Source organism: Stegostoma tigrinum, chromosome 6 (genome assembly GCF_030684315.1).
Source record: "Stegostoma tigrinum isolate sSteTig4 chromosome 6, sSteTig4.hap1, whole genome shotgun sequence".
Classification (NCBI taxonomy): Eukaryota; Metazoa; Chordata; class Chondrichthyes; order Orectolobiformes; family Stegostomatidae; genus Stegostoma; species Stegostoma tigrinum.
The window spans coordinates 97,298,925-97,318,470 of record NC_081359.1 but is presented as its reverse complement, the minus strand read 5'-3'; the positions used below and the strand labels follow the sequence as shown (position 1 = coordinate 97,318,470).

General features: G+C 42.5%; 1 protein-coding gene across 9 annotated transcripts in view; it reads left to right on the top strand.

Moving 5' to 3' along the window:
* Positions 1-19,546, top strand: part of herc2 (HECT and RLD domain containing E3 ubiquitin protein ligase 2) — a 218,449-nt gene that overhangs the window by 164,775 nt on the left and 34,128 nt on the right. For all 9 annotated transcript variants that reach the window (XM_059646786.1, XM_048532268.2, XM_048532264.2 and 6 more), the window contains 10 exons: positions 2,723-2,881; positions 2,977-3,095; positions 3,202-3,327; positions 4,954-5,109; positions 9,570-9,685; positions 12,117-12,315; positions 12,586-12,800; positions 14,988-15,165; positions 15,642-15,803; positions 17,581-17,672. In XM_059646786.1, coding sequence (XP_059502769.1) covers positions 2,723-2,881; positions 2,977-3,095; positions 3,202-3,327; positions 4,954-5,109; positions 9,570-9,685; positions 12,117-12,315; positions 12,586-12,800; positions 14,988-15,165; positions 15,642-15,803; positions 17,581-17,672 — 1,522 coding nt within the window. The remainder of the gene's footprint in view (positions 1-2,722; positions 2,882-2,976; positions 3,096-3,201; positions 3,328-4,953; positions 5,110-9,569; positions 9,686-12,116; positions 12,316-12,585; positions 12,801-14,987; positions 15,166-15,641; positions 15,804-17,580; positions 17,673-19,546) is intronic.

The window sequence follows — 19,546 nt, the reverse complement described above, 5'->3', positions numbered from 1 at the left end:
GTATTTTTATAAGACGACAGAACAACACCAGGAGCAAAACTTCATCGCATTTTCTATTAATTGCACATTACAGAATGCTTTTACAGTAATTGAATGCCAGTGATATGTTTTGAGGTTCAAATATTCAGATGCAGAAAGATTTCAACATAGAAGGAGCCATTTACCCATCATGCCTCTGTTAGTTGAAAGAGCTATTGAAATGAAAGCAAAATATTGCAAATGCTGGAAATCTAAAACTGAATGCTGGTGAAACCCAGCAGAGTATGGTTGTGTGTTTGGAGTGAGAAACCACGTTAGCGTTTCTAGCCCAATATGACTCTCCTTTCATAACTTGAAACGTTATCTCTGTTTCTGTCTCTACGGATGCTCCTCGGTGTGCTGGGTCTCTGCAGAATTCTCTGTTTGATCTGGTCTAACCCGCATCCCCAGTTTGTTCTGTAGCTTATAGCATCTCAAGCACAATCCATGTGACCCCACCTCTTTCTCCATTACATTGACTGTATCGGCGCCCCCTCATGCTCCCATGAGGAGCTCGAACAGTTCATACACTTCACCAACACCTTCCACCCCAACCTTAAGTTCACCTGGACTATCTCTAACACCTCCCTCACCTTCCTGGACCTCTGTCTCCATCTCTGGCAACCATCTAGAAACCGATATCCATTTCAAGCCCACCGACTCCCACAGCTACCTAGAATACACCTCCTCCCACCCACCTTCCTGCAAAAAATGCCATCTCCATTCCCAATTCCTTCGCCTCTGTCGCATCTGCTCCCAGGATGAGGCATTCCACTCCCGTACATCTCAGATGGCCTCGTTTTTCAAGGACTGCAACTCTTCCAACCCCCCCCCCCCCCACACCTCCCCAAGTGGTGGAGAATGCCCTCGACCATGTTTCCTGCATTTCCCACAACTCATCCCTCGCACCTCCTCCCCACAATAACAACCAAAACAGAATCCCCCTCATCCTCATGCTACCCCAGCAACCTCCGGATCCGACGCATCATCCTCTGACACTTTCACCATCTGCAATCTGACATCACTAAAGACATTTTTCCCTCCCCACCCTTATCTGCTTTCCAGAGGGACCACTTTCTCTGTGACTCCCTTATCCGCTCCACACTCCCCTCCAGCTCCACCACACCTGGCACTTTTCCCTACAACCGCAGGATATGTTACACCTGCCCCTATACCTCCCCCCTCACCCCCATCCCAGGCCCCAAGAAGACTTTCCACATCAAGCAGATGCTCACCTGCACATTTGCTAATGTGGTATACTGCATCCGCTGTACCCGTTTTGGCCGCCTGGACATCGGGGAAGCCAAGCGGAGGCTTGGGGACCGCTTTGCAGAACACCCACGCTCGATTCGCACAAACCAACCGCACCTCCCAGTCGCGAACCATTTCAACTCCTCCTCCCATTCCTCAGACAACATGTCCATCCTGGGCCTCCTGCAGTGCCACAATGATGCCACCCGAAGGTTGCAGGAACAGCAACTCATATTTCACTTGGGAACCCTGCAGCCCAATGGTATCAATGTGGACTTCACAAGCTTCAAAATCTACCCCCCCCCCCCGCATCCTAAAACAAGCCAAGCTCGTGCCCGCCTCCCGAACCTGTCCTCCCTGCCTCCTCCCACCTATCCCCCCTCTACCTATCCCCCCCCTCCCACCTCAAGCCCCACCCCCCCTCCCACCTCCCACCTCAAGCCCCACCCCCATCTCCTACCTACTAACCTCATCCTGCCCCCTTGATCTGTCTGTCCTCCCTGGACTGACCTATCTCCTCCCGACCTCCCCATCTACACTCCTCTTTACTGGCTCCATCCCTGCCTCTTTGACTTGTCTGACTCCTCTCCATCTACCTTCTCCTCTATCCATCTTTAACCTGCCTCCCTCCCTATTTATTTCAGAGCCCCCTTCCACTCCCCCATTCCTGAAGAACGGTCTAGGCCTGAAACGTCAGCTTTCCTGCTCCTCTGATGCTGCTTGGCCTGCTGTGTTCATTCAGCTCCGCACCTTGTTATCCCATGTGACTCCAGATCCACAGTAATGTGATTGTGATTGACTCTTAATTGGCCTCTGAAAGATGTAGTATGCCATTCAGTTGAAGGGCAATTAGGGATGGGCAACAAATGTTAGCCATGCCACTGATGCCCACATTCCATGGAAAAAGTGGGGAATCTCTCAGAAGCCCTTAAAAGCCTTGTTAATACTGTGTAGTCTATTTTGCTGTCATGCCTATTTTGTTCTCTGTGCCAGAGGACTTTTGTATTGTTTAGAGTTCTGAAGAACTGTTAGCGGCTGCTGTCGTGGTTTGCATGTCTTTTTAATGATTCAGCACTGTCCATTCTTAAAGTAATTAAAAAATGCACTCCTGGTCCAAACAAAATCGGAATAGTTCTCAAAAACACTCCATTTTTGTAAGATAACTAAGTCACCATCTCCACCTCCTATTTTGGGATCCCTTAGCACTTAATGTCATAGTTAAGATCAAAATCTTTAGGGGGGATTCATAAGACTCAGACTTTTACATCACTCCATGAGTGCTATTGATCTGTGGTTCAAATTTAATAATATGGACTTGTTTAATAAAGGAACAGTAATGCATGTTTGTAATATCAAATCTTTCTTAAAAGGCATCTTTGGTTTCAGTTTGCCAAGTACTTTGAATTTTGTTTTGCTGTGGTCATTCTACCAACTTTTAAAATATTTGAACCAGGGCCTAAAGATCTTCTGTCAGATCGGTGCATTTTGTCATGTCCTTCAATGGATTTAGTTACCTGCCTGCTGGATTTCCGATTGAGCTTTGCATCAAACAGAAGTATTGTGCCCCGTTTAGCTGCTTCTTTGGCAGCTTGCGCTCAGCTAAGTGCACTCGGTGAGTATTAAAAGATGAAGCGATAAAGAAACTTTTCATTCTTCATCCAGTATTGTGACTGATGCATTAATGATTTTGTTTCCTTTATATAAAAGCTGCTAGTCACAGAATGTGGGCCTTGCAGAGACTGCGCAAACTCCTGACCACAGAGTTTGGTCAGACCATAAATATCAATAGGCTTCTTGGCGACAGTGATGGAGAGTCGCGATCTTTGGTATGGCAACAACCTATTTAAACATGTCTATTATTTGCTCATTGCTAGGTATTTTTTTCAAGAAGCGGCATTATATGCTCACTTTGGACAGCTTTTTTTCTTTCAGAGCTTTACTGGGACTGCTTTAGCTGCATTAGTCAAAGGTCTTCCAGAGGCTTTGCAGCGTCAGTATGAATATGAAGATCCCATAGTAAGAGGGGGAAAACAGCTCCTTCACAGCCCATTCTTTAAGGTAATAATTTTGTCTTGATGTAAGTATTTAGATTGGAGATTGTAAAAATAAATGTTTTACGAATCTTTTCAGACACGAGCTCACTTAGTGATAAAGGTAAAAGTAGAAGGTCTTTAAAACAAAAAACTTAGCAGGTCTGCCAGCAAAAGTTCTGAAGGGTCACTGCACTCAAAATGTTAACTCTGCTTTCTGTCCCCAGATGCTGCCAGCCTGCTGAGTTTATCCATAAATTTCTGGTTCTATTCTTCAGCATTTGCCGTTCTTTATTTAATTTCTAGAAAGTCTTTGAATTTGACTGTTGGCCTATGTGGAGTCAGCTGATCTCAGCATGTACTTGGCGTTGCAATAATTGAACTTTAGCTTTCCTATTGTTGTCCATTATCATCAGCTTGAACTTGTGGAATGATATACCTGCCCTTTGATTTTAGATAAAACATAATTTTGGTAGAATCAGGTTGCTATTCCAAGTGTTGCATGCATTGTTTTTTAAATGCAAACTGAAGATTGTGGTGAGTCAGTTTTAGTTCTTATAAGTGGGCTTTGTTGTCTCATGGGCAATTCGGACTGGGCAATAAATGATGGCCTAGCAAACGATGCCCTCATTCCATAAATGAATTTTAATAAGTCTCTGAAACTCCCTTTTAGACATTTTCAGCTTCCTACATGCTCCTGGGTGTGTCTAGCTGCTACTCTTGTGGGTCCGTGCTGTCTGAGAGGAGATGCGGTCAGACACACTTGCTGTGGACGTAGTTGTCAGGGATGTTTGATGACTTCTTCATCTCCCATACCTCAGAGGAGGAGCATACCACTTCACTAACTGCCATTACTGCCCCTCTAATAACTAGTGATTTAAATCACCTTGGCTTAATGTCCTCCTCAGCAAAGTCCGATGCTCACCACACTTTGACCTCACCAGCAACACTTCATCTTCACGGCACCTCTACAAAATGTCCACTCCCAAAATGGTCCTATGGTTGAATGCTCTTCTTTCTGTTGAGCACAGGGCCTTCGTGATCCCCTACTCAGTTGTGGTGAGTGAGCCAACTTCTCCCAGAATCTTCCTCAGTCACTTCTCCTTACTGCCTTCTGGTGAAGTAGCTGGAAGTCATTGTTTGCTTAATGCTCAACAAGGTGCTACCTTAATGCCTTCACTTGAGATTTTGATGGCTTTGTAGAAATGGTTTAAATTGATGTTCACACTCCAATTTTCCAGTAATGCAGTATTTACACACGTTATGCAAAATTTGTTTTTTATCTGCATTGGACAGTAATCTGAAGAATGTTAGCTGCTAATAAGCATTTTTTAATCAACAGCTGAAAAATAACGTTAAATGCTGTGGATGTAATAACTCCCTTGGAAAACCACTATTAAGACCAAATTAGAAAGAGGGAAGAAAGAGTGAACTTGTAGTTGCAAAGCACTCTTCAACTTTTAGTTATGTAAAAGTGCTTTATAGCCTATTAGTTATTATTGAACTGTAGTCTCTATTTACTGGAGGAAATGCAGCAGGCAATTTGTCACAAAGCAGACTTTCATAGACATCAAGGTCATGATATTGTTGTTTCCATCTTTGTATAAAGATAAAATGTAATGAAATATTAAGTGGTACTTTTGTTTTTTTGCAGGTTTTAGTTGCTCTGGCATGCGATTTAGAGCTTGATACTCTACCTTGCTGTGCTGAAACACACAAGTGGGCTTGGTTTAGACGATACTGCATGGCCTTGAGAGTTGCTGTGGCTCTGGATAAGAGAACGTCATTGCCACGGCAGTTTCCTGAGGAGGTAATAAATATTAAGAATACTTCAATAAACCCAAGGCTTGTCTGTTGTTAGCTAACACTCTGAAACAGAGTGCCATAGCCACCTCTAAGATTTGGAATACTTTATAATGTTGACTGTCTATACACTGTTTGCTCTTGCAAATTAACTTGATACCTGAAACACTCTGGGTGAACTGCCTTTACGCCTTGGTCTGAAATATGGTTACCCATTTCTGTCTCGGTGCAATCTACCTTAGCCATTTACTTAACATTATTCATTGTAATAAACAGTTGTCATTCCTTTATTCAAGAATGTGACTGCAAATACGGAAAGTAATTGATCCATCCAAATTCAGTGATCAAGAAAGGTACTTGTGGAAATTTATGCAAGATTTGTCTTAACATATTTTATATGTCAGTGCTGCAATTAGTAGCTGATTCTTTCTTTCTTTGAGTTCGTATGGAGATGGATTTAATGAAGCCTGCTGTGGCGAAAAACGTGGATGCCAGGCTGACTTCACTATGGGAAAGCCATGCAGCGCTCTCCCATACAGCCATTTGACCGTCAGCTCTCACATCTTTGATACCTCAGAGATGAATTCAATGACATGACTTTCCTGTTTGTGTTATGCTGGGGCTGTCCAGCATTGAGAGAAGGGTGACTGCTGCAAGTCAACCCCATTGCCCTGGCCTCTATTCACCTAACCCTCTCCATAATCTATCAGGCATTTAATTTCAATTTCACTTTTCCTCTGAAGCAATGCTGGTTTCCTGCTGACCCTGCCCACATCTGTAACCAAATCCTACCCATGCAGATTTGCTATAAGGATAGAATTTGTCTTTTGCAGACAACTTTTATGTATACTTCTTTGAATAAGTTTGTTAATTCTATTCATGAGCCATAATTGTCAAAGGGGAGACAGTGCTATAGTCTTAAATTAACTATACTAGTAATCCAGAACCCCAGGCTGATGTTCCAGGGATGTAGATTTGATCCCACAATTGTGAAGTTTGAATTCCCTAAAAAGCCAGTCTAATGATGCGTAACAACTGTTTATTGCTATAAAGATTGAGCTGGTTCATAGATAATGGGAACTGCAGATGCTGGAGATTCCAAGATAATAAAATGTGAGGCTGGATGAACACAGCAGGCCAAGCAGCATCTCAGGAGCACAAAAGCTGACGTTTCGGGCCTAGACCCTTCATCAGAGAGGGGGATGGGGGGAGGGAACTGGAATAAATAGGGAGAGAGGGGGAGGCGGACCGAAGATGGAGAGTAAAGAAGATAGGTGGAGAGAGTGTAGGTGGGGAGGTAGGGAGGGGATAGGTCAATCCAGGTTCTTTAAGGACCGCAACTTTCCCCCCACGGTGATTGAGAACGCCCTTGACCGCGTCTCCCGCATCTCCCGCGACACATCCCTCACACCCCGCCCCCGCCACAACCGCCCCAAGAGGATCCCCCTCGTTCTCACACACCACCCTACCAACCTCCGGATACAACGCATTATCCTCCGACACTTCCGCCATTTACAATCCGACCCCACCACCCAAGACATTTTTCCATCCCCTCCCCTGTCTGCTTTCCGGAGAGACGACTCTCTCCGTGACTCCCTTGTTCGCTCCACACTGCCCTCCAACCCCACCATACCCGGCACCTTCCCCTGCAACCGCAGGAAATGCTACACTTGTCCCCACACCTCCTCCCTCACCCCCATCCCAGGCCCCAAGATGACATTCCACATTAAGCAGAGGTTCACCTGCACATCTGCCAATGTGGTATACTGCATCCACTGTACCCGGTGCGGCTTCCTCTACATTGGGGAAACCAAGCGGAGGCTTGGGGACCGCTTTGCAGAACACCTCCGCTCAGTTCGTAACAAACAACTGCACCTCCCAGTCGCAAACCATTTCCACTCCCCCTCCCATTCTCTTGATGACATGTCCATCATGGGCCTCCTGCACTGCCACAATGATGCCACCCGAAGGTTGCAGGAACAGCAACTCATATTCCGCCTGGGAACCCTGCAGCCATATGGTATCAATGTGGACTTCACCAGTTTCAAAATCTCCCCTTCCCCCACTGCATCCCCAAACCAGCCCAGTTCATCCCCTCCCCCCACTGCACCACACAACCAGCCCAGCTCTTCCCCCCCACCCACTGCATCCCAAAACCAGTCCAACCTGTCTCTGCCTCCCTAACCGGTTCTTCCTCTCACCCATCCCTTCCTCCCACCCCAAGCCGCACCCCCAGCTACCTACTAACCTCATCCCACCTCCTTGACCTGTCCGTCTTCCCTGGATTGACCTATCCCCTCCCTACCTCCCCACCTACACTCTCTCCACCTATCTTCTTTACTCTCCATCTTCGGTCCGCCTCCCCCTCTCTCCCTATTTATTCCAGTTCCCTCCCCCCATCCCCCTCTCTGATGAAGGGTCTAGGCCCGAAACGTCAGCTTTTGTGCTCCTGAGATGCTGCTTGGCCTGCTGTGTTCATCCAGCCTCACATTTTATTAGCTGGTTCATAGATGTCTTTTAGGGAAGAAAATCTGCCATCCTTATCTGGTCTGGCCTGCATGTAACTCCAGTCCCACAGCAATGTGATTGGTTCAATTCAGGATGGACCATAAGTGCTGGCCTAACCAGTTATGCTCCCATTCATGGATACACTTTTAAAAACTGCTACAATATTTCTAGACCATTACATTCATAGTCCTTAGTGGATTTGTCAATGTTTGTCATTGATGAAAGGTCAGGAATCTTCACCCTGAACCTATTATTCCACTTAGCAAAATACAAACATGTTTATCGAGCTTAGTTTTTAAATTCTCATTATTTGGCTAATTAACCTTTTGCATTGCTGGTAACTGTGTAATATACAAAAAAATTTAGGTAGAATATTAGCCTGCGGTTCTGAATTACTAGCCTAGTGACATTACCACTCAAAGGCCAGCTCTGCTCAATGGGACATATTTTTCATGAGCCTGACACTAGACTTCTGAAGCAAGTGTTGTGCTCGTGACGGAAGATGGTGTTTTGGCTTTCATTAACAGGGGGATTGAGTTTAGGAGCCACGAGGTTATTCTGCAGCTCTACAAAACCATGGTGAGACCACACTTGGAGTGTTGTGTCCAGTTCTGGTCGCCCTATTATAGGAAAGATGTGGGGGCTTTGGGGAGGGTGCGGAGGAGGTTTGCCAGGATGCTGCCTGGACTGGAGGGCTTGTCTTACGAGGAGAGGTTGACTGAGCTCGGACTTTTCTCTCTGGAGAGAAGGAGGAAGAGAGGTGACCTGATCGAGGTGTACAAGGTAATGAGAGGCATTGATAGAGTCGATAGCCAGAGACTTTCCCCAGGGCAGGATTGACTGCCACGAGGGGTCATAGTTTTAAGGTGTTAGGAGGAAGATATAGAGGAAACATCAGAGGGAGGCTCTTCACCCAGAAAGTTGTGAGCGCATGGAATAGTTTGCCAGCGGTAGTCGTGGAAGCAGAGTTATTAGTGACATTTAAGCGACTGCTGGACATGCACATGGACAGCAGTGAATTGAGGGGAATGTCATTTAGGTTATATTATTTTTGGATTAGGATTATTCCACGGCACAACATCGTGGGCTGAAGGGCCTGTACTGTGCTGTACTTTTCTATGTTCTTTGTTCTAATACTTTGTAAATAATCAAAGGTGTGAAAAAACAGATGAGCCAAGGAACTTGCATGTCCTTGTCAATAAGTCACTGAAGACTAATATGCAGCTGCAGCAAGTTGCTCAGAAGGCTGATGGAATATTAGCTTTTTTCATGAGGATTTGTATACAGGGATAGTACTTCAGAATGGCCTCATTTGCACAAGAGTTTGGTTAAGATGCACCTGGAGTACTGAGTACGATTTTGTTCTCTTACCTCAGGAAATGTATTATTACTGTAAAGGGAGTTTAACAAAGGTTCAGCAGAGACCGGGGAAACTGGGTCTGTCTGCTCCAGAGTTGCAAAGCATGAGAGGTGATCTCATTGAAGCTTTAAAAACAAAAGTTCTTAATGAGATGGACCGGGTAAATGCAGGTAAGAGTTTCTCTGGTTGAGGAGCGTACAGCTAGGAGCATCAATTTAAATATGAAGAATATGCCATTTAGGAATGAGATGAGAATTTCTTTTTACTCTGAATGTAATGAATCTTTGGAATTCTCTATCACAGATGGTGATGGCAGCTCAGTCTTTAAGTATATTTAAAGTGGAGAGTAATAGTTTTCTGAGTACTAATGGCATTCATGCTTATGACCATGGGCTGGGTAAACAGCATTGAGGTATGCCATCAAATCTAATCATATTAAACAGCAGAGCAGGCTCGATGGGCTCAATTCTTATGTTCCTGTGAATACTTCTAAAAGTTGCAGTTTCAAGCTGTTTGGTTATCCATCACCTGAAACACCAAATTGGAATGGTTTCAATAATGGTTTCAGCTTCTCATAATTTGTTTTGTTTCTGGCACAGGTGGCAAAAAAAATCCGTGAATTAATGATTGAGAATGAAAATATGGATGTGCTTCATGAGAACCATGACATTTTTAGAAGAGAACAAGATGAACAACTTGTTCAGTGGATTAACAGGTGCAAAACCAATAGTGTCATTTTAAATTGCCTGTAGAGAATATTCAGTTACTATGTTGTTGTGACTTTATTTTGTCTCTGAATAAATGCCATATGTAAAAATTTTCAAGGAATTTTGTTTATGATGCTTCCCTACGCCAGTCAATGGAATCTATCAATGACAACATAGATTACTGTCTTGTTCCCCTCTGCCCTTTTTCCCCTGCTTTATGCCAAATGAAAGACCTGATAATAACCATAAGATTCATTGAGCCTACTCCACCATTCGATCATGGCTGATATGTTTCTCAGGCCCATTTTTCTGCCTTCACCCTGTAACTTTTGATTAAATCTCCCTACTAATCAAGAAGTACCTGCCTCTGTCTTAAAGACAGTCAATGACATGGCTTCCACAGCTTTCTGCAGCAATGAGTTCCATAGATGATTATTCTTCTGGCTGAACAAATTCCTCCTCATCTAAAGAGTCGGCCTTTCAATCTGAGGCTGTGTCTAATTTCTCCAACAAGTGGAAACATCACCTTCACGTAATCTCTTTCCAGGCCCCTCAGTATTCTGAAAACTTCAACGAGATTACCCACCACCACCGCCACCCTTCTAAATGCAATCGGGTACAGACCCAGAGCCCTCAATTGCCCATCATATGACGAGCCCTTCACTCCCAGGGTTATTCTTGTGAACCTCCATCTGGAGTGCCTCCAGTGCCAACACATTCTCACTTAGATACAGGGCCTAAAATTGCTCACAATATTCCAAATGTGATCTGACAAGGGTGTTGTATAGCCTCATCAGTATGTCACTGATGAGGCTATACAACACTCTTGTATTCCAGCCCTCTTGAAATGAATGCTAATATTGCATTTGTCTTTGACTACCAACTGAGCCTGTATGTTAACCTTAAGAGAATCCTGGACTAGGACACCTTAAGTCCCTTTGTGTTTCAGATTTCTGATGCCTTTCCCCGTTGAGAAAATGCAGGTTAATTGAAGAAAGTAACGAATCAATTCATGAAAGGAAATAGTGTTTAACTTACTAGAATCTTTTGATGAGGGCAATGCCATTGATGTAATGCACGTGGATTTCCAGAAGGTGTTTCTCCCTCCAAGGTGCACAATATCCTGCCTTTAGTGTATTGTTGTTCCTTCATTCTCGGTGGGTCAGAACCCTGAGACTTCCTTCCTAACAGTGCATCTCAAGTATTGTAGTGGTTTAAGAATGCAGATCATCACCACCTTGTCCAGAACATTAAAGATTCCGAGCGTGCGCACACCAACCATGATGCTTTTAAATGGCAGAAGAATTAAAGGGCCAAATGGTTGATGTATGCGCCTAATTTGTACATTTGTAGAAGTATGAAGTGAGTCATTTTGACAAGGAGAGTGTGGAGAAACAATGCAAAATAAAGGCCACAATTCTGAAATGAGTACAAAAACAGAGGGACACTGGTATATATTTGCATTAGTCATTGAAAGTAACATGATGAATAAGGAGCATGGTTCATACAGCATTCAACTGTATTAGTGAGGATGTAGAGAATAAAAGTCAAGAAGTCGTGATAAACTTGTAGCAAACACTGTTTTGTTCTCAACTGGAATACTGTGCCCCATTCTTGACTCTACACTGTAGGAAGGATTTGAAGTCAGGAGAGAAATTGCAGAAGAGATTTATAAGAATCATCCCATGTTGAGAAACTTCATGTGTACAGATAGAGAAGTTAGATCTGGTTCTTTTGGAGAAGTAAGAGGAGATGCGATGGAGGTATTCAAGATCATGAGGGGACTGGGCAGAGCAGACAGGGAGAAGTTGTTCCCAAGAGCAGAATATTGGTATTGAGAGAGCACAAGCTCCAGGTAATATCAGTCAAAAGAAGCAAAAGAGAACTGAGGAGATGCATTTCACACAGCGATGGTCATGACCTGAAATATGCTGTTTGAGAGTATGGCAGAAGCAGATTTAATTGTTTCATTCAAAAGGCAATTGATGAGAAAGAAGAACATGAAGGTCTATGGGAAGAGGATTGGGGAATGGTGGTATGTAAATTGCATCAATGGAGAGCTTGCACAGAGACGAAGGGCAGAGCGATCTCCTGTGCCATAATAACTCTGGGACCCTGTGGTTTCATACAAACATTAGCAGCTGAATTAGCGGGAGTCCTGTGGTAACATTCCCTTATTGTGCAGGAGAAAAACAGTTGATCTAATGTTGCAATCAATGAAATCATCAAATAACTGTATAAAGGTGAACACAAGAGGTATAGTGCCAATTGTTTCTGGACACCAAAAATTCCAATCATTGACAGTTTTCATTGAGATATTGTTGAACTGATAGTTGAGATAAGCTTTGGTTCTTCAATTTTTTTGACTGAGAGCAGAGTAAAGCAAAACAGTTGGTAGAAGGATGTGTATGTGCCTCAAATGTATTTTTCTTTTAACAGACGGTCTGATGATTGGACCCTTTCTGCTGGTGGAAGTGGAACCATTTATGGCTGGGGCCACAACCATAGAGGACAACTGGGGGGTATAGAAGGTGCAAAAGTTAAAGTTCCAACACCATGTGAGGCATTAGCAACCTTAAGACCTGTGCAGCTGATTGGTGGAGAACAGACATTGTTTGCGGTAACAGCAGATGGAAAGGTGAATGTTCACATATCCTTTCTTAATACTCTCAGTTAATGCTTCCCTATTTTGAACAGTTATGCATGCTATAAGTCATTTATTGAAGAACAGTAATGTAGTTTATCAAAATGGTCAAATGAGAGTTAGAAACTGTGTCTTGGTCTTTTAGTAGCTAAGTGGTATTGGTTGAACTATTTCAGAGTCTTTAATTGATCAGAGAAGAGTATGTGGCTGTAAGACAATAAAGCTGCATTGCATTAATTTTTGGTTCTCGTTCTATTATGTTAGTTGTACGCTACTGGATATGGAGCTGGGGGAAGACTGGGGATTGGAGGAACAGAGTCTGTATCAACCCCTACTTTGCTGGAATCCATTCAACATGTTTTTGTAAAGAAGGTGGCAGTAAATTCAGGAGGCAAGCATTGCCTTGCTTTGTCATCTGAAGGTGAAGTCTACTCCTGGGGAGAGGCAGAAGATGGCAAGCTGGGTCATGGCAATAGGAGGTGAGAGAACTTTCTGGATATTTTAGTCGAGTTCCTTCTTTCTTCAGTCTTCATTGATACTGGTGAGGGTGTGGATCACTTGCAAAGATGATGCAGGAAGCACATGGATACACGTATCAGGAAATTTGATTTTTTTTTCTTCTTTCTCTTGAACACAAGTCTGAGGCCTAACCTAACGGCCCTCTAAAAGTACAAAAAGATTTGATAAAGCAGATGCAGAGAGAATTTTTTTTGGTTGGGGAAAGGCATAAATAGAGGCATCCCTATGAAATATTTGCGAAGAAATCCAAAGCACAATTCAGAAAAATGCTTCTTTACCCAAAGGACACAAGAATGTGGAACTCACTTCACAGGGAGCCATTGAAAAGAATATTATTAGAGACATTTAAAGGGAAGCTAGACAGCACATGAGAATTAAGTGAGTAGATGGTTACAATGGTAGGCTTATTTTAGTTAGCTTTAGTGAAACTTCGAGCCAAGTGGCTTGTTTTTGTGATGTCTATCCTATGACATATGAGTGAAGAAAACAACATTGGTTAAGATTTGCATTTGCGCCTGTCCTGATGAATCGATGTAGATCTATGTAGTGTCACCAGAAACAGCACTGCACGAATGACTTTCTGGATCTCTCTCATTTAAGTGCCAGTAGAATGTTAATTCCAAATTTACTGTTTTATGAATGCAACAACAAGAACGAACAATGGCAGTGTAATTGGTTTATGCATGGACTTTAAAAAAATCTTTGATAAAATACCATATGTAATATCTATAAGCAAAATGGAAGCATATATATTACATAATATGCGAAGCTACTTGTGGCCTGGTAGGAGGTACACTGGACTTCCAGCGATTTAGCTATGGAAAATACTATTTTCGATGCACATTGGCTTAGATTTGATGTAGGTACAGGCTGTAATTTCAAGATAAATTTCATATTATCCATGTAACAGTGTGGTGAACAGTTGATAATCAGCCTGCTAATCCTTCCAACAGCTCCCTAGAGAGGACATGGGTTTCAAGTCTACGTCAACAGCTGTTGAAATGGATAGCTACGTGATAGATGAAATTTGAGACAAAAATACGGTGATAAATTTCACTAGCATCTGAAGGGAGGCCTGAATAGATCCCATCCAGCGCCAACCTCACCTGCTGAGCTGTGTTCTCACAAACAATGTCTCCTTTAACTTGTCCCACTTCCTTCAAATGGAAGTTGTTGCTACGAGTAGCCACGTGCAGCCTAATTGTGTATGTTCCTTTGTGGATCATTGGGCAGTGGTTGTGTATGTCATGTCTCTTAAGTACATGAAGACTGTTCGTGCTGCTTCCTGTCCGCATCCAGAATTGGAACTAATAAGAATGATTCCAGTTGCCAATCTTCTCTCCATCATTTGGTTCATCTGTTTCTTCCCCGTTCATCATCTTTGATTTCTCAATCTCCATTCTCCATTTTTGCAGGTAGGCCAACCTTAACCCCCTCCTGTGTCTAGCTCCCGATTGTGCATCCATCTCCCTTTACAACCGTTAGTGCATCCACTTCACAAATGTGTGAGACCTTCTGAGTTTTGTGAACGTGTTTTATCTCCGATCTGCAGTATTTTATTTTTCTTTGATGTGATTTCCCACTTCTCTTCCAAGCTAGCTAATGCCATGCAAATTCCAGTTATCTGGGTTTGTTTGTTTCACTGTCATCTCTTCTGCTTCTCCCCTTTTGGGGAGCTGTTGGAAGGTTTAGCAAGCTGATTATCAACATGCTTGAACTGTGCCATTAGGACCACTTCCATGGCCAACAAGTCCTGCAGTGAGACTTCAATCCAGAACTTTTGTCTTTGACGCCATAGTGCTACCTACTGAGCCACAACACCTTGAGTCAGCCAGGTGAGAAACCATGATCAGCTCAGTCAATCGGAATCATAACTCCCCTTGGCCAACCACACAGCATCTCATACATTGGATACAGTGAAGAGGGTTCTAAATCATGTTGATACTTCATGACAAAACGTAACACCCTGCATCTGTGATATGCTTCATTGCATTACTCCGGCTCATAGTTCAGGTTTTGACTGACTGGTAGTGACTCAAGCTTTTGAAGTGTTTGACCTTGTGTTTGGAGGAAGTGTTACAAAGTGACCATTTTAATATTCCAAGTACAAAAAGTTGTGTATTATGTTTGACTTTTGGCCCTTACAGCCCCTGTGACCGACCTCGTGTTGTCGAATCGCTGCGTGGTATCGAAGTGATTGATGTTGCTGCAGGAGGAGCACATAGTGCTTGCATCACTGCAGCAGGAGAGCTTTACACTTGGGGAAAAGGCAGGTATGGAAGACTGGGACATGGGGACAGTGAAGATCAGCTGAAACCAAAATTGGTGAGTACTGGTGAAGTATTGATTTGAAAAAGCCCCAAACATTGATGGAAATTATTATTCCTGATTTGCTGTAAACTTTTATAGTATCATGTAACAGTTATGGCATAGAAAGAGGCCAAACAGCACGTTCTATCTGCACTCGTTGAATAAACTAGCTGTCCATTCTAATACTGCTTGATACACATGATATTGTTTTTGCATTTCTCACGTTGCTGATGTAAAGTAAAAACACCTATTTGTATATGGAGCTGATTGACCATTTGGGTACCAGGCAGATATGTTTTGCATGTATTATCGATTGGTAGACTCCAAGAAGAACCATCAGCCTTTTATTTTTATCCTGACAACGAAAGCAGTAATTAGCAGTATTAGATTGAATTTAATTAGCTGAGTTATATTGCATTCTGGCCTCCAGTGAGAATGGTCCTGTGCGCTGTTATTATCTTTCTGAATGCAAATTTGTGTTCCTTTCTCAGGTGGAAGCACTGCAGGGGTACAGAGTCATAGATGTTGCATGCGGAAGTGGAGATGCACAAACTCTTTGTTTGACTGATGATGATATTGTCTGGTCCTGGGGAGATGGAGATTATGGAAAACTTGGAAGAGGTGGCAGTGATGGCTGTAAAGTTCCAATGAAGGTATTGAGAGTTCGATGCAGTTAAATTCACATGAAGCTGATATTACAGGCGAGAAATCTATTTTACACAGACTTAACCCTGATATCCTAGGTGTAAAAATGGCAAGATATGATTGAAGATGAACAGTAGAGAGAGGCAGATCCAATTGCCCTTTACCCTGGAATTTTTGACAGATGTGGTCTGCTGGTAAGAATAGGGAGACTGAAGGAATCACTTGTTCATTTTTGCCCAGACGAAATGTTGTAAATATGTTTATTATTTTCCCAAAGCTGTCTTCTCCTTTCAGATCCCAAGTTTCCTAATGCCTGGTGAGACTTTGAACCTCATTAATCTCGCCCATTGTCCTGCTCTTGTGAAGTTTAAAATTTTAACGTCTGACCCAACTCCAGCCCAGTTGATTTTGGGAAATTGAAATTCACCTTCAAAGGTTTTTGTTCTTAGTGGAGACATCTAAGCTTTCCTGACATGAATGCTGCCTCGCAATATTAGTGAAATATTGTTTTTAAATGTTCGTATAAAGTTAGGAAGAGTAGAACCGCTGTTGCTACCCCATGCACTCTGAGGACCATGATGGGCACCATCACCATCTTCCGCGTGTTATCCCACCCATGAGTTGACTTTTGTAATCCACTTGGTAAGCATGTGGGTATAAAAGATAATTGGCAGTAGGCAGGAATGTGGATTTGAGGTTGCAGTTAGGTCAAGCGTGGTCTTGTTAAATATTGAAGCAAGCTCAAGAGGCTGAATAGTGTCCTCCCCCTCCTCCTCCCCCTCCTCCCCCTCCTCCCCCCCTCCCCATTTGTGTGTTCCTCTCAAATTGTGGAGTTCAGTGTTGCTGAGATTGCTACAGTTGAAGTTTTTCACCTTGGTGTAGAGTCTAACACTTACAATTTCAGCAAAACCACTTACAATATATCTCCTTGACGTTTGTCATGGCACACTCTTTGTGTCATGGTACCTTTCTTTCTCAACTTGTGTCACCACCTCTGTCCTCCGTTATGTGTATTAAGAACTGTCTATCTTGGACAAATGCACATGCAGTTTCATTTCCTTCTCCCCACCCCTGTGTATTGTGACCCATTTGTCTTATACTGCAGGATGAACACCGTCCGAGCAGTCTTGCAGGCACATTTCCTTTCACTTAACTGGCTGCATTTGGCAACGTTAATTCTCATGCTCTGTGTCCCACGGCTGAAAAATTGCAACTTTCTGACGCTCATTTCTAGGAACTTTGTAAATTCCATATGTCCCATATCGTGATTACTGCATCTATCACTAGTCTATGTCTTGATCTGGCCATTGCTGCAGTTCTAATACCTCAATTTAATAATTAATTAAAATTTATTTTACCTCATCTGCCTTATCTTTCAGGTTTGACTTCTTCATAGTTGTTTCCTTAATCTATCTTAAAAAATACACTCATGCTAATCTAGAATTTTGCTCAGTTGAGTTTTTGGTTATTTAATCCAACCATTTACAGCAAATAAAAGCACAGTAAACATAATTGCAGAGAGCTCTAGAGACCCTGTCACAATGAAAATCTCATTCTCCGCAAACTGAAGATTCATTTTCTTTTGCACTCTGCATTAGATTTGGAATATCTTTGCTATTTGCTCTCGGCTCAGCAGCTGCTTTAATACTAAAACATGGTATTTCTTTTAAATTCAAGCTTTCATTATATTTATAATTGATTAAGACCATTTAGGTGGAGTTTTAACAACAGTGGCAACTTTTAGGATTGCCTCTACTGATGTTGTTCAATATTTTCTGCAAATAGATTGATTCCCTAACTGGACTTGGTGTGGTTAAAGTGGAATGTGGATCACAATTTTCAGTGGCTCTAACTAAATCTGGATCTGTTTATACTTGGTAAGTAAATATCTTCAGTGTTTCTCACATTTAGCCTGCATCATTTCCTAAAGACCTGAGAGAAAAATATTTGTCTGCATAGGAGGACTCAGATATTTTTAAATCTTCAGGTTAATTTTAACAATCTTAAACTTCTTTGTATTAAGTCTGTACAAAACAAACAGCAATGATTATTAGCAGCAGGTGAATCAGTATTCTTGTTCACAGGAGAAGAAAGTTACATTTACAGAGCTCATTTCAATGTAGCTGGCTCTAAATTAAAACGTTGGACATCAAGCTGAAGGAAAGATTAATAAAACTAACCCCTAGTGGCCAAAAAGCTGGATTTCAAGGAAACTCTTAAAGGAACAACGAGGAGCTGGGAGGCAGGGTTGAAATGTGAAACCTGACAGGAGTCAGCATGTTCCAAATAGCAAGGGATGCATAAGGAACCAGAATGTTGATATGTGCTAGGCCTTCGATCTTGAGACTTAGGAAGGATAAGGACATGGATGGATTTAAATGTTAAGGTGAAATTTTAAAATTTAACATTTGGTTGATGGGGACCAAATGCGGATGAACAAAGTTTGGATTGTGTCTAACTGGGACTTTATGGGTGTGAAGATGCAGGCAGCAGGTTTTGCATGGGTTGGACTTTTTAAGATGGGTGTAGAGCAGTGTGTTGGGACAGCATTACGCTTGTTAAGTCTAGAAATGCTGCAAAGTTTGGATGAATGTTTCCAGCAGATTGGCTGAGACAAGGGAAAAACAGTCAATACAATGGAAATGGAAGTAAGTAGCTTTTGTTAAGGAGAAGATATTTATCAAACATGCTGAGTTGCGGACAGTTTGGCTCAGTCTGAGAGAGCGGCATAGAACATTGCAGCGCAGTACAGGCCCTTCGGCCCTCGATGTTGCACTGACCTGTGAAACCAATCTGAAGCCCATCTAACATACACTATTCCATTATGGGTTAGCCATGGGAAAAATGCAGTCTTAAATTTGTGGCAGGAGCCTATAGGAATGGGTTTGGTCTTCTCCCAGTAGTGGGATGATTGATCTGGCTTGAAAATTTCAATTGACCCAGAATCCACCGTTTTTGAGGGATCTAATTTCGAAGTTCCACGACTTTTTGTGTGAATATGTATTTATTTTCATTCCTACCCATACAGGTGAGTTCTAATTTTTAGTTTACTGATTCTCCTTTGGTTATGATATACAGCCTCCATGACATTGTCCATTAAAAGAAAAGTATTTCATTTTTCAGTCTTTCCAAAATGATTAGCTAGAAACTGTTCAAGCCATGGGACCCTTAACTGGCTCCTAATACTTCTCTGGGTGATATGAACAGTTTATCAGCTCAATTCTGTTTCTTCCCACTCCCCAAGTTAAATTCTGTTATGTGAGCGCACAGTGTCACAGTCCCATAAAAAACACCTAGGCATCTTCTCAGCGATGAGAAGCCAGAGATGAAAACCTGACTCCAAATTGAGAAGTGAGTGTCTTTCTCTTTGTTCTGCACATCAGAACAAATTCTTTCAATTTGCAATGTTGTTCATACAGTTCTGGCCAACATTTATCCCTCAACCGCCACCATAAAATAGATTAGTAGCTATTATCTCGCTGATTTTGGGCCTTGCTCTGCTCAATTTGACTGCTGTGTTTTCTACATTACATCAGTGACCACACAATGAAAGTACTTTCATTCTGCTGTGATATGCTTAGGAATGATCCAATGTTATAAAAGTAGTAAATAAATGGAAATCTCTCTGTTTCCTTCTTTAGTTCCATCATTCATTTATTCTTTTGTTCATTCCTCCTTTTGTTGCTCCTCCTCAACCTCTCCTCTCTCAGATTGACTGGTAATGTTTATTCCAACCTATTCCCAGGAATTA